Raw genomic sequence first — 13,838 nt, 5'->3', positions numbered from 1 at the left:
ATAAAGATTAATATTCAATCTTATCCTACTTTAAATATAAAAAATCCGTTAGTTCAGATTAATATTCAATCTTATCCTACTTTAAATATAAAAAGAATCCGTTAGTTTTATTAAATATATTTTTTTATTATTTGGTATATAAAATCATATTTATTCAACCCATGTAATACATGTGGTTTTTAAAAATATAACTTTTTTTATTATTTGGTAAACAATATTACATTTATTCAACCCGTTTAATACAATGGTTTTAAAGATATAATTTTTTTTTATTATTTGGTATATAATATTACATTTATTGAACACATACAATACATATGGTTCTTATAGATATAACTTATTTTATTATTTAACATATAAAATTATATTTCTTTAACCCATGTAATAAAGGAGGCTTTTAAATGATAATATTTTATTATTTGATATATAAAATTCATTTATTTAACTTGTGTAATACACGGGGTTATAACCTAGTAAACAATAAACAAACCCCTCATGTTAAATGTTTGCTAACTGTGGTTATTATATAAATAACAATAACAATTTTCAATCAATAATTGGTGAAAAAGATCTTGTCAATGGAAACGTAAACATTATCAATCATATTTTATATTATGTGTTATCAAAAAAATATATTTTATATTAACTTTATTTGGTAGGTTAGCATAATACAATAAATAATTAGATATTCTACATTATCGATAATATGAGGGCAGCGATAAATATTTGGTAGATGCATGTGTCTTTTAGAGGGATCTCTCGTATTAAGTGAGAAAAACCAAAAAACTAACTAAAAAATCCTAAAAAACATACAATATTTTTACAATTTTATTATTTTTTCGCAGGTCTTTATGTATAAAAAAAATTCAATTTTTTTTTTTACTGCACATGTGCAATAATACGGAAAAGCCTAAACCACTTAATCCACCCTCCACCGACACCCCCAAAATCCTAACCCCCCCCCCCACCCCCACCCCTCAAAAACCTAAATTCACCCTCTCACCAAAAGCCTAAACCCCCCACCCCCCAAAAACCTAAACCCCCCTCCCGAAAACCTAAAACTAAACCGTAAACATAAACCCGAAAAAAACCTAAACCCCCTCCCCTCACACTCAAAAACCTAATCCTAATCCTAAACCTTCAAAAAACCTAACCCTAAAAGCTAAACTAAACTTAAAAGTTAATTTTAAGCATGTGATGCACATGTGCAGTACAAGGGTTTTTTTTTTTCTTTTTTTTTTGAAATTTTCTTATATATAAAAAATAGCAATTTTTTATGGCAAAAAATAGTAAAAAAAGTTGGTATCTTTTTTATGTTTTTTAGTTAGTTTTCTAATTTTCTCATTTATATATAGTTTTCTCATGATACTCTCGCAACCTATGTAAGGATGTAATTTAGATTATTGGTGTAATTAGAGTACGAGTAACATTTAGGTCTTAGTTCAAATCTATGTAAGGACGTAATTTAGATTAGGAATATTGGATTTTAATAATCCCAACTATTCGTCGTTGGCCGCCAACAGTTTCAACTTTTAAAATAACCACTTGCAGTCCTAACTTTTAACATATTGGCCTCCAATGGACCCTGACTAACAGAACCCTAACGCCGTTAGTCTCTGGTCGTCGGAAAAACGTTTTTTGGCCGGAAAACTGATTTTTGGCCAGAAAACTCAACATTTCCGTACCGAACCTCTTTGTAACCTTATTATGGACCTTTGGGAACCTTTTTTCTAGTAAAAGCCCCAATTATTAAAGTCGTCGGAAAACTCATTTTTCGCCAGAAAACTCAACTTTTTGGCCGGAAACATTTTCGTCTGAAACCTCTTTATAACCTTAGATCGGACATTTAGAAATCTTTTTCTGGACAAAAATGGTTTTCCGGCGACCGGGGACTAACGAGGTTAGGGTTCTGTTAGTCAGGGTCAATTGGTGGTCAATATGTCAACAGTTGGGACTGCCAATGGTTATTTTTGAATCTGAGACTGTTGGCAACCAACAGCGAATAGTTGGGATTATTAAAATTCAATATTTCTTTAGATAATATTCAAACTTATGTAAGGAAGTAATTTAGATTATTGGTAATAAGAGTAGGGAGTAACATTTAGATCTCACTTTCAAACCCATGTAAAGACGTAATTTAGATATGGCTTTATAGCCTAGTGGCATTTTTGGGGTGTGATAAGGCTTTGGACCAATAGGTCCTGGGTTCGATTCTCATAAAGGGGGTTTTCCCATATTAATTGGGTTTACTCCTGAATTGGTGTATAGGCATTATGCCTAGTGGAGATGGATATGATCGGGTAGTTCCACTGGTAACACGATGATACTCTAGTAGTCCGTCAGTGATCCAAATTTACCGTTAAAAAAAAAAAGAGTAGGTGCAACATATAGCGTTAAAAAATATCTAAACCTTAATTTATCAATTCACAAATAATATAATTATTTCTTTTGGAAATCTGTCACTAGATTTTCTATTTTGGGAGACGGGTCATTAGATTTGCCTTCGTCATTTAACAAATCCTTAATAGTAAGTCAATAATACACGATGCCAACAATTTAATTGGAAATTTGTCACTAGATTTTCTATTTTAGGGGACGGGTCAATAGATTTGCCTTCGTCATTAACAAATCCTTCAGAAATAATAAGTCAATAATACACGATGCCAACAATTTAATATTCATGTCGTATTATTGAAGAAACATAATCATTACGATAAATTAGGGCAAACTGATCTCGTAATGTCAAAAATATTGAGCAATTTAATATTCATTTTGTTTTCTTGAAGAAACAAAATCAAATCTTAACTTCTTTTCAAATGATAATAACTAAAAGGGAATATACCATAAAATAGTAATGAAGTTTTAGGAGTGTTACAATTAAGTCACTAATAAAATTTATTGTTCCAATTAGATCATTCTACTTTATTTTGGTGTTCTAATGCTAGATATTTTACCTGAATAGCAGGTCAATGATATTTATTAAACTTTTTTAAAAAATAGAGTTAACTGCCATTTTCGTCCCTGTGGTTTGGTCACTTTGGCCATTTCAGTCCATTTTTCAAAAATGCGCCATTTTCGTCCCCCACGTTCTGGAAAGGTGCCATTTCCGTCCAAAAATCATAACCCAGTTAAGTCAGTTAGCAAATAAAGACTGATTGTGTAAATTTGTAACATAAAGGACCATTTAAGTAAATATTAAACTCCACCACCACTAGCCCTGCCACCACCACCACTCCGCTGCCACCACCACCACCACCGCCACCACCGTCACCACAGCCCTGCCACCACCACCACTCCGCTGCCACCACCACCACCACCACCACCACCGCCACCACAGCCCTGCCACCACCACCACCACCGCCACCGCCACCACAGCCCTGCCACCACCACCACAGCCCTGCCACCACCACCACAGCCCTGCCACCACCACCACAGCCCTGCCACTACCGCCACCACAGCCCTGCCGGTTCATCATCATATCAGACGAGAGAGGGAGAAAGTCGGAGAGAGAGAGAGAGATAACGAGGCGGGAGAGAGAAGTGGTAGCAGGGCTGTGGTGGCAGGGCTGTGGTGGCAGGGCTGTGGTGGTGGTGGCAGGGCTGTGGTCGCGGTGGCGGTGGTGGTGGTGGTGGCAGGGCTGTGGTGGCGGTGGTGGCGGTGGTGGTGGTGGTGGTGGCAGCGGAGTGGTGGTGGTGGCAGGGCTAGTGGTGGTGGACTGGTGGGTGTTTAATATTTACTTAAATGGTCCTTTATGTTACAAATTTACACAATCAGTCTTTATTTACTAACTGACTTAACTGGGTTATGATTTTTGGACTGAAATGGCACCTTTCCAGAACGTGGGGGACGAAAATGGCGCATTTTTGAAAAATGGACTGAAATGGCCAAAGTGACCAAACCACAGGGACGAAAATGGCAGTTAACTCTAAAAAATATGATGACATGGAATCAAATAAAAGAAATATAATAAATCAAAACAAAATCAAAACCCAAAAGAATCAAATATTACAAATCGTAAATCAAATCAAATCAAACAAATATAATAAATTACAAACAAATCAAAACCCAAAACAATCAACTATAACAATTGTAAACCCTACCCTCCATTCGTAAGAGATTCTACTTTAATCGCACTGCCGGTTTGTGTTTTGAACTAGATTCAGATCTTGTTAGGGCTGAGTTTCGACGATTTGCGTGGAGAGAAAAGCTTCAACGATGGCGAATCAAGAACTTTTTATAGATTTTGAAAAAAAAATCACATTTTTGTAATGGGAGAATGACTAAACTTGAAATTTTATTGTTAGTTGTTTATCTTCTTTTATAACTTTTTTGAGATTTTGAAAAACAAATCATATTTTTTAATTTTTTCGCATTTTTTTAAATTTTCTACAATTTTTTAAAATTTTTTAAACCTATTTCGCATTTTTTTTCTAATCCATTTGACACTTATGTGCCATGTCAACAAATTTTTTAAATAAAAAAACCTAAATAAATGACATGTAGGATAGATGACCTTCTATTTAAGTAAAATATCTAGGATTGGAACATCAAATGACACTTGAATGACCTAATCAGAACAAAAAAAATTATGAGTGACCTAATTAGAACACTCTTGAAACTTGGTTACTATTGTACAAAGTTAACCCTAACTAAAATAAACATACTTATTAATCGGATTTTTTTTTAACAATGACTTTCATTCAAACAACGGCAAAGTCCTCAAACCGACGACCGCCAAAACAACCACCTATTACAACATGTGTAATGAAAAAAATACAACACTCCTCCCACCTAATGTGTTTAAACCTCGACCTATGTTTAAACCATAAAAACGACAAAGATTTAACACACCCGACTACATCCATAACTTTAGGAGTCTTCCCTCTAAAAATCTTATCGTTTCGCTATTTCCACAAAGCCCAACACGTAACCAAAACAATGTCGTAAGCAATCTTCCTACCATCTTTCCCGGACCGAACTGTTTTGTAAAGCTCCAAAATATCTCGAAAGTCAAAAGCAAAAAATGGATCAATCTTGAGCCAATGACTGATATGTCTCCAGACGCCTAACGAAAAACCGCAACCCATAAAAAGATGCATCGTGGTCTCCACATCCGTGTCACATAAGCTGTACAAATCATTATCTTCCCGAATATTCCTTCTAGCGAACGCATCGACCATGTGAATTCTGTCCATCTCCGCTCGCCATGCTAAAATATTACACTTGAGGGGAACCCATGAAACCCATTTAAATTTAAAAAAAAAAGTACCATAGCCTCTAGCTTCCCGAATTAAAAACTTCACATTAGACACAGTGAAGTGCCCACCGCTACTACCAGACCAAGTCTAAGGTCTAAGAGTCTGGGCCAAACCCAATAACCGATTGCCCCAATTTAGAAGAAAAGATATTTCATTCTTCTACTTCCACCGCTGAGAACAATTGATCAAAAGCAACAAGACACTAGCCAGCTTCTTTCCAACAATCCGCTACCGAACATTTGTATTGAGTGCTCTTTGAAAAAGATTTGGGCATTTAACTTTAATGGACTCATCGAATAACCAACTATCGGTCTAAAACCAGATGGATTTCCCGTTACCAAGCTTACCTTTGATGAAATCATGCACCTTTTTGTCACCGAATTTCATCTTCTCCACACTTTTAACAATCCCAGCCCAACAACCTCCCACTCGCGCTTTATACGGTAAAAGATTCCATCTCTCCCGACTCGCATGGCAAAACTCCACAACCCTTTTCCATAAACTCTTTTCTTCACATCTAAAACACCAAGCCCACTTAGCCACTAACGCCTCATTGCAATCCTTTAATCGCGAAATACCCAAGCCCCCTTTATACACACATATGTATATATAAGATAAGGATGTTTAGATAAACTAAATTCTCTAATACACATTTTCTCTAAACAAAAAGTAAAAAGTAAGTTTTTTTTTCTTTTATTGTTAATCGCCCCCTAGTAGTTCTTTTAATCATATGCATGTTTATATTGTCAGGTTTTAATTTTTCATTCTCAAACACGTATTTAGGATTTACATATACTTACACTAGACAAAACATGTTCGTAAATCATAATCTTCTTTTATACACATATATTTGAGTATGTACAAGCATTTATACACATATATACATTGTCAAATATATATGTACAATACTAATTTTTCAATTTTAAACATGTATATACACATATGTATAATTAAAATAAATAAATAAATAAACGAACTTCAAAAGAGACTATTTAACGGATTTTTATTTGCGTTAATTTTGCATTTTTAATTTTTTTTTTCTTTAAAAAATATGTGGTCCAAGTGATTTTAGACAATACGTAGTGGGGCTCCATATGCCGCCATTTTCTCTCATAACGCCCCCATAACGCCCGGAACACCACTACGGGCGGCGTTATGGGGTTTTTTTTTGGTGGGTGGCGCTATAAATATCACGGCGGTATATTTGTTTGGTTACAACCTTTGGCCAATCAAAAAAGAGTATAGAGTTTATAATTAATTAATAAAATTGAAAATTAATAATTAGGTAATGATGGGTAGGGGCTTTATGACTACGGACTCTAATGATATAACGCCCCATAAAGCCTCTGTGTGACGTGGCACGACACGTGTCGCATAACGCCCACAAAGGGGATTTATGACTACGGATGGCCTTAACATGATGCTAACTATATATATATAGAGAGAGAGAGAGAGAGATTAAGCAATTGATATTTGTGTTGAGTTTTTTTAGGGTTAAATTTTTAGGGTTTAGAGTTTATGGTTCTGATTTAATTTTTAGAGGTTAGGGTTTCATGTTAACGCTTTGTTTTTTAGCTTTTAGACGTTAGACTTTAGGATTTAGCTTTTAGGGTTTATTTCTTTGGGTTTAGGGTTTAGTAATGATTATATAAAGTTTTCTCACAAAAAAAAGAGTTTTCATATAATCCCTCCTATATATACATATACATATCGTCATCATCATCATACTCTAGTAAATCCCATTAATAGCAAAAAAAAAAAAAAAAAAAAGCTAAGGTAGGATCTGAGAAAGGTAAGATGTATACAACATTGTCTCTATCCTGTAGAATATAGAGGTTGTTTCCAGTAAGACCCCCTGCTCGATAGTAGTTTTGCATCAAGCCTTTAACATAAGGCACCTAACACTCAACAATCGGGACAAAGGCTGATTAGTGCATATTCCCTTTTTTCTTTCGGCTATCAACGCCACCATATTATGCATGATTAACTGTCCGCCGCTTTTAACGTTATTTTCACGAAATTAGTAAAATAATGTTAAAAATAGTGCAATTTCACTTTTACCCCCTTAAGGGCTCCACACATATATACATTATTTGTGTATACCACAAGAGGAGTATATATATATATATATATACTAGTCGTTTACCCGCGCGATGCGGCGGGAGTGGCGATTTACAATAGGATACTCGTTTGCCGTTAGTTTATCAGCGTCTCGTGATATATTGTATAGTACTTAAGTTAGTTTATCGGGTTTTGAGTATTCATTACCACCGAAGCCAAAATTACGGTTAAGGGGATTTTAACCAATGGGGTGGTGGTCCCTTGGCAAAGGTGAAGCCTTTAAACACCTTAGGGGGGGGGGGGATCTTGGGTTCAAGTATTACAGATGACATGAATTAAAAAGAAATTTGTCATTAAAAAACGGTTAAGGGGATTTTAAAACCCTTCGGTTTGGTTATTGGTGGCTCTTGTGATGCATTGTACAGTACGCTTGTTAATTTTTTATTGGTGTGATCTATCTATGACATGAGCCTTACATATATCTCAATTAAATTGTGTGCCTCCACACACCAATAATCGAACACACGAATAAGCAAATATCAGCGTACAAAATACCTTGAGATTATTCATGCTTTTAGGCTTTAGCTCATATTCTCAATTTTTGTTGTATGCTTACTTTAAACTATTTATATTGTATGACAAACTATAAGTTAATAACTAATTTGAGAATATTAGCTACTGAAATACAGTTTTTGGGATTTATGAACCTATGTTTGTAAGTTTATTGAACCAATTGTGAGATTACCATCATGGAATCATATCTACGGTCGTTTCGCATTGATTTCACATTTCATATTAATTTAAATTAATTAAATTTATTATATGAACACATGTTTTTTACATCTTATCTCATCACTCTATAACTTTTTCCTTCTAAAATTCATATACATTTAGTTGATTTTCTACATTTCATATTCTATTCTAACATCAAATAATTATGAACCTACTTATAATACTTATGTATATCTTTTTAATCTTTTCCATCATATTATATTAACTCATCCATTTCCACCTTTATTTATTTGATTTTAGAATGTCAAAATTTGATTTTCACTTGCTATAGTTATTAAAAGCTTCGGTTAGTACATGTTATTATCAAACCGTCTGCTTTGTCTGATGGGTTTGTGGAAGTGCTTTGATGATTGTTTATCACAGTGTGGGTATGTAGGGAAGCTATGAAGTTAAAGTATCAAATGGAAGCAGAAGGAATTCAAATGGGTTATTATAAACTACTAAACTATACAACTTTCATGAATTTGGATGTGTACATGTGATTCAACCACCAAGTTCCCAGAAGGGTTTCAGGTAGCTCCTCATGTGTGTTAGCCTGCAAACGATAGAACATATCCGTACATGTCAATGAATGGTCGATTGGTCATACCAGTTTCAGAAACGGGTTGACATCATAAATAATTTAGAACTTTAAAAAATTATGTATAACTAATAAAAACAAAATATGGAACTAATTTATCCTTTATTTTTTTGGCAATGCTACCAAAATAGAGCCTGGAATAAGCAAACCATAGAGGTTTTAGTTTAAAATGAATTAATAGATGAGATTTTACTATTTTAGAAGGGAAAAAATTAAAAAAAGGAAACTACAAAGCTTTAAAAATCTGGCCCAATCAACAATCCGGTTTTCAGTTCAACAGCCGACATGATAACTGGCCTATCCAAATGAGCAGTACAAGAGTACTCGACCATGCCGCTTGTGTAGTTGGTATGCGGTCCGAGTGACCGGTATGGTCTTGTAATGTGAACATTGCCCTATGTAGAAATGGTTATAAGTCATGCTTTGAAGGTGATGGATGATGTGATATGCACGCACCTCTATCAAGAAAGCCATTTCTATAAATAAATTGTTCAGGTAACCAAGAACAAGACCAACTACACCTCTTGCCACTGTTGATGAACCAAGAACAAGACCAATCAATGCTAAGCTGCAAAAACGCGTTAAAGACACAATGAGTCAAAGTCAAACATAGAACTTTCTAAATGCAATTTTGATTTTTATATTATATAAAAAATATTATATACATGTTTTTTATTTATTGATTGTATTTTTTATACATCTTGATACCAGTATAAACTCCTTTACAAACTGAAACGAAGTTTATTTGAACTCTGAAACCAAAGGTACATTGTTTGACTTTTTCAAAAGTCAACTTTTGTTCTTGGAACAAAATGAACAACGTTACTGCTATGTAACTCTTCGCATGAAAAAAATGTATGTAATAATATTGTTTTCTAATTGTAAATGAGACAAAAAATTATAGAAATACACCACCAAATCCTTTTGACCGTGTAGACACAAAAATTATAGAAATACACCACCAGATCCTTTTGACCGTATAGACAAATGAACCGTTTCAACCCCAACCGTTTCATGCAGTGATACCGCATTAAGGTGCCTTTTACCCGTTTTTTTGTTTTCGATCTTGTAAGTAATACTCATTCAAATTAGTCACGTATGAAAGTTGCACATGGTCAATAATATCGAATAACAAAAGTGGACTTTTAAACCCTTAGGTAGCGTTCGTTTCACGGAATGGAATTGAAATGTTGATTCCATTTATTATTTTGTTAGTTTCAAATAAAAATGAATTAGAATTGAACAATATAAAGAAGAGAATCTGCATTCCAATTCCAATACCGTTTCGACCCGATCCGTTACGGACCCAAAACATCTTAACCCTATTCGGCCCAACCCATTAATGACCCGAAACGTCTCAGCGCATACGATCGACCTGTTACCCAACAAGCCCAATTTGACTCACCAATCCTTGACATTCACTACTTGTTGCCACTAAAGGAATTTCAGCTACATCCTGCCCAAAAATACGACCAACGCACACAATCGTAGAGCTGCACAATAAGAGTATCACAATTAGTATAATTCATTGAAAATTAAAAACTGAAAACAAATTATGTGTTTAAACTTTAAACAAAGAGATGGGGTCTCACTTGATTGTCAGTGTAGCACAGTACATCTCTCCCTAGTCCTGTTGTTTTAAACTTCTCCTGAAATGATGTCAAAATTCCCATTTAATACATACTTCAATGATTTTTAAAACCTTTAAACGTCAAAAACAAAATCAGATACCCGTAAACCATCTGGGGAATCAGATCGAGACGGCTAGTAGTCGAATCGGCAATTGGATCAAACCGATCCTAAAAAAACAAAGTAACGGCAAAAATACTTTTAATTAGAGAGATTAAAAATTAAATCACATACAATGCAGCTCCAACCTACACAAAAATAAATAAATTAACCAATGTTCGACATACAGAAAAAAATATACCAGTTTGAGTTTACCTTATTATGTGCAAGTCGAATCAATTAGGCTAACTCAAAACAACTTTGTGTCATTTTTTGTAGATAATCATAGCATGAAATACGATTACAAAACCTATACGACTGTCTCCTAGAAAAACTATCATTCAATGAAAAAAACACGATTTGCTGATTTTAACTCGAAGAATGTTGATTTTACCCTTAATGTGTTTAACGTGCCAATTGAACTGGACAACTTGTAAGATTTCATGATTAAGGTCGTAAAGGGTATCGACGGAGAGAGTATAATATGCAAATTTGGATGTTTAAATGGTCACAAACGTAAATCTCAAAACTGTTTTAGTTTAAAAAAAACAGCAAGATTTCAAACTTTGGCCCTGAAAACGACAAGATTTCAAACTTTTTAGACAAAAGTCGCAAAAGTGGACAAATCTCAGGGACGAAAATGGCATTTGGCTCTTTTTATCTAATTAGTCTTTTTTCCTGTATGTTACCTTCACAAAATAACGACCAGCCAACATGAAGGCCATCACGGTTACAGAAGCCAAAGTCGTTGCTTTCTTCAAGTTGGTCAACGTAGCACCAATAGCTAGCCCAGGCCCCTGCCATTTTTGTTTTTCAGTTAAAAACCCAACTTATTATATCAAACTCGCAGTTAGGACAAATGATATACCTGAGCTGCAACTATACATAGGAAGAAAATAGTTAAGAAAAACGAATCGGCGGTTAATCTCAAGCCTGCCATGTAATAAACAACAAGGAGAAAAAGCAATGGGAGAAATAGATCAAGTGGAAGGTCAGTTGTTGTTCTCGCCATAAAATATGCACTTAATCTATACATATCTGTTGCTCTTCCCTTGTTTAACATTGCGCTTTCCTGTGGGAATGTAAAAATCGCTATGAAAACCGGAAAAATGCCTAAAATACCGCAATGAAGAACAACAACCCTGCCTGCAAATGAGATTGTAGACTTAAGATTTTCATTGACTCCATATATTGATATTTTTTATTTTTTTTATTTTTTTATAATATTTCTTACTTGATTATCGAGGTCTTTAGGACTGTGAACTTCTGACTGCCACCATAAAAGTCTAGCTAAAACTCTGCGGGATTCATGGAAATTAATGGAGAACATCCTATTGATGAAAAGTATACCAATGGCTTCGGATGCTTTCCCGAAATAAAGCAAGCTCCATTTTCCAAGTAGGATTAGATTATCAAATTTGTGGAAAAGTCGGATCGATGGCTGGTGAATTGTGGTGATCACGGTCTTCTCTGTCTGTAATCAATATATGAAAACAGATGTCATGTCATTATGTATTCAGATTATGTTTTACGTGTTTTGAGTCGTCTGCTAAAGGTGACAATTTTGACCCGTATAGTTATAAATGTGTTGATTTGTGTTATGTTGCATCCCAAACGGGTCAAATAGGAAAAAAAAATTTAAAAAAAAAAACTATCAGCTTTGTCTTGAAAAAGGTAATTTTTTAAACTTCTTTAATGGATAAAAAGTGTTTGGGGTCAACTCAACCGTGCTGACTTGTTTTAACTTGCACAAGCGTACCTCAGCTATGTCTTGCAATAGTTCATTGAACTTCAAAGCAGTTGTAGAGTCCAAGCCGACATCGTTCATCAAGGAACAAGAGAGAAGGATTGATTATTATTTCAAGTCCAATACAAACTCGTTTTCTCTCCCCGCCTGAAACGCCCCGAATAAAAGTGCCTCCTATCATTGTATCTTGACATCTGTTTAAGGTGTTTAAATGGATGCAAATTTCAGTTTAAAAAAACCAGTTTAAATATAATAACCAAACTATCAAACCGCTATCACCAGCCGATACCAATCTATCTATTTTAGTTTAGTTGGTCTTTACTAAAAACCCAGTTAGAAGTTCAATCCACATTTTTTTGCACAAGCCACACCAGACAATAATAACCTTCCTAAAATAAATCTTATTCTAAAGCCACCCAGGTCCCAGATTCATAAAGGGGTAAAAGGCCAGAAGCAAAACCTCAAATTCCAAAATGAAACTAAAGAGAGCTTCCAAATTAATAAATAGCAATGCATACATCCTAGAGGCAGTCTAATCCATTACATTCATACGTTTTGATGTTATAAATATCAACTTCTAGGGTTATTCGTAGCATTTATGTTTAGATATAATAAACAATATATGGGAAAGGAAATATGAATGCTTAACTCTGCATACCGAGCAACCTAGGGCTTCATGTCTCTCTGGGGGTCTTCACTTGTAACAGCTAATGCAACCTGCAACTTAACACAATCAGAACCACACAATAAAAATACGAAAAAAGGGATTACTGATGTGTTCACAGTTAACTAAAACTTTAGACTTACGAGTTACCGAAAACCCATAACATGATGCTAATTTCCTCATCAGACTACCAAAACTGTTAAATATTCATAAAATTAGAGCAAATTATTGTACCAGATCTGATAAAATGGTGGGAAAAACGAAAAAAAAAGTTCAATCGAAAGAAGAACTCACCTGAACCCTAAAATCGTCGATTTTGTGTGATCGTCGTTTACAAGGGGCTTCATAGGGGACCCAATACCATTCAGATTAGATGTCAAAGTCTTCAGTTTGTCGGAACCATACCTTGCTCATACGTCACTTATTGGCAGATCCAAACCCTTCACCACCTTCAAACTCAGTCGTTTGGGTGTCATATAGAGAGAGATTTGTTGATCTGGTGTCATTGAGAAAGCCAGATCTTGCATCGCCAGAAGAAACCCTAGATTTCCTTTTGAATCGCCTGGAGAGAAAGCAGCTCGATGGGGGCGGATAAAATACGATGAGAGTGAGAAACCCTAAAATTGATTTGTGTACCCCGTGTGGTGTTTTTTGAGTGAAGGGTATAATTGGGATTGTAAATTATATTATGCTTTAGATGGTTGTACATCATGCTTTAGGGGTGTTTTAAGGAAATTCATATGACCTTAAGAAGTCCTTTGGATATGCTTATTAATATAGTATAGATATATGTATAGGGGGCTGCTAGAATGAGAACCACCCCGAATTGTAAGAACCGCGAGAACTACACCCCACGGAGCGCCGTTCGCCGCGATTTTTTTTTACAAGTAGATGTGTGCATTATAAACACGGCCGTAAAAAATCACGGCGAACGGCGCTCCGTAGGGTGTACTTTTTTACACCTCAAGTTTGGTGTTTTTTAATTTTTTTTCTTTTTTCTTTTTTTTT

The 13,838-nt window shown here is 34.8% G+C and overlaps 1 protein-coding gene across 7 annotated transcripts; it reads right to left on the bottom strand.

Annotated features, from left to right (window-relative positions):
* Positions 1–8,525: 8,525 nt before the first annotated feature.
* Positions 8,526–13,536, bottom strand: LOC110917217 (ABC transporter G family member 22). Of its 7 annotated transcripts, XM_022161834.2 has the most exons (12): positions 13,125–13,535; positions 12,974–13,026; positions 12,816–12,883; positions 12,179–12,360; positions 11,654–11,893; positions 11,288–11,491; positions 11,109–11,216; positions 10,423–10,490; positions 10,284–10,340; positions 10,177–10,184; positions 10,097–10,143; positions 8,526–9,259 (listed from the first exon to the last, which is right to left on the bottom strand). In XM_022161834.2, exons 4-9 carry the CDS (start codon positions 12,245–12,247, stop codon positions 10,316–10,318), a joined length of 714 nt encoding a protein of 237 aa, XP_022017526.1. In that variant the 5' UTR covers positions 12,248–12,360; positions 12,816–12,883; positions 12,974–13,026; positions 13,125–13,535; the 3' UTR covers positions 8,526–9,259; positions 10,097–10,143; positions 10,177–10,184; positions 10,284–10,315. The 7 variants fall into 7 exon arrangements, 5 of the variants coding, with proteins under 5 accessions (XP_022017526.1, XP_035842100.1, XP_022017503.1 ...); XR_004885342.1 differs by having other exon boundaries at positions 10,097–10,184; positions 11,288–11,565; positions 13,125–13,536; XR_004885343.1 differs by having other exon boundaries at positions 10,097–10,184; positions 11,288–11,565; positions 12,825–12,883.
* Between the last annotated feature and the right edge of the window lie 302 nt (positions 13,537–13,838).

Source organism: Helianthus annuus, chromosome 2 (genome assembly GCF_002127325.2).
Source record: "Helianthus annuus cultivar XRQ/B chromosome 2, HanXRQr2.0-SUNRISE, whole genome shotgun sequence".
In the NCBI taxonomy this organism is placed as follows: Eukaryota; Viridiplantae; Streptophyta; class Magnoliopsida; order Asterales; family Asteraceae; genus Helianthus; species Helianthus annuus.
The sequence above is the reverse complement of the archived record's forward strand: the minus strand, read 5'-3'. Positions and strand labels throughout refer to the sequence as shown.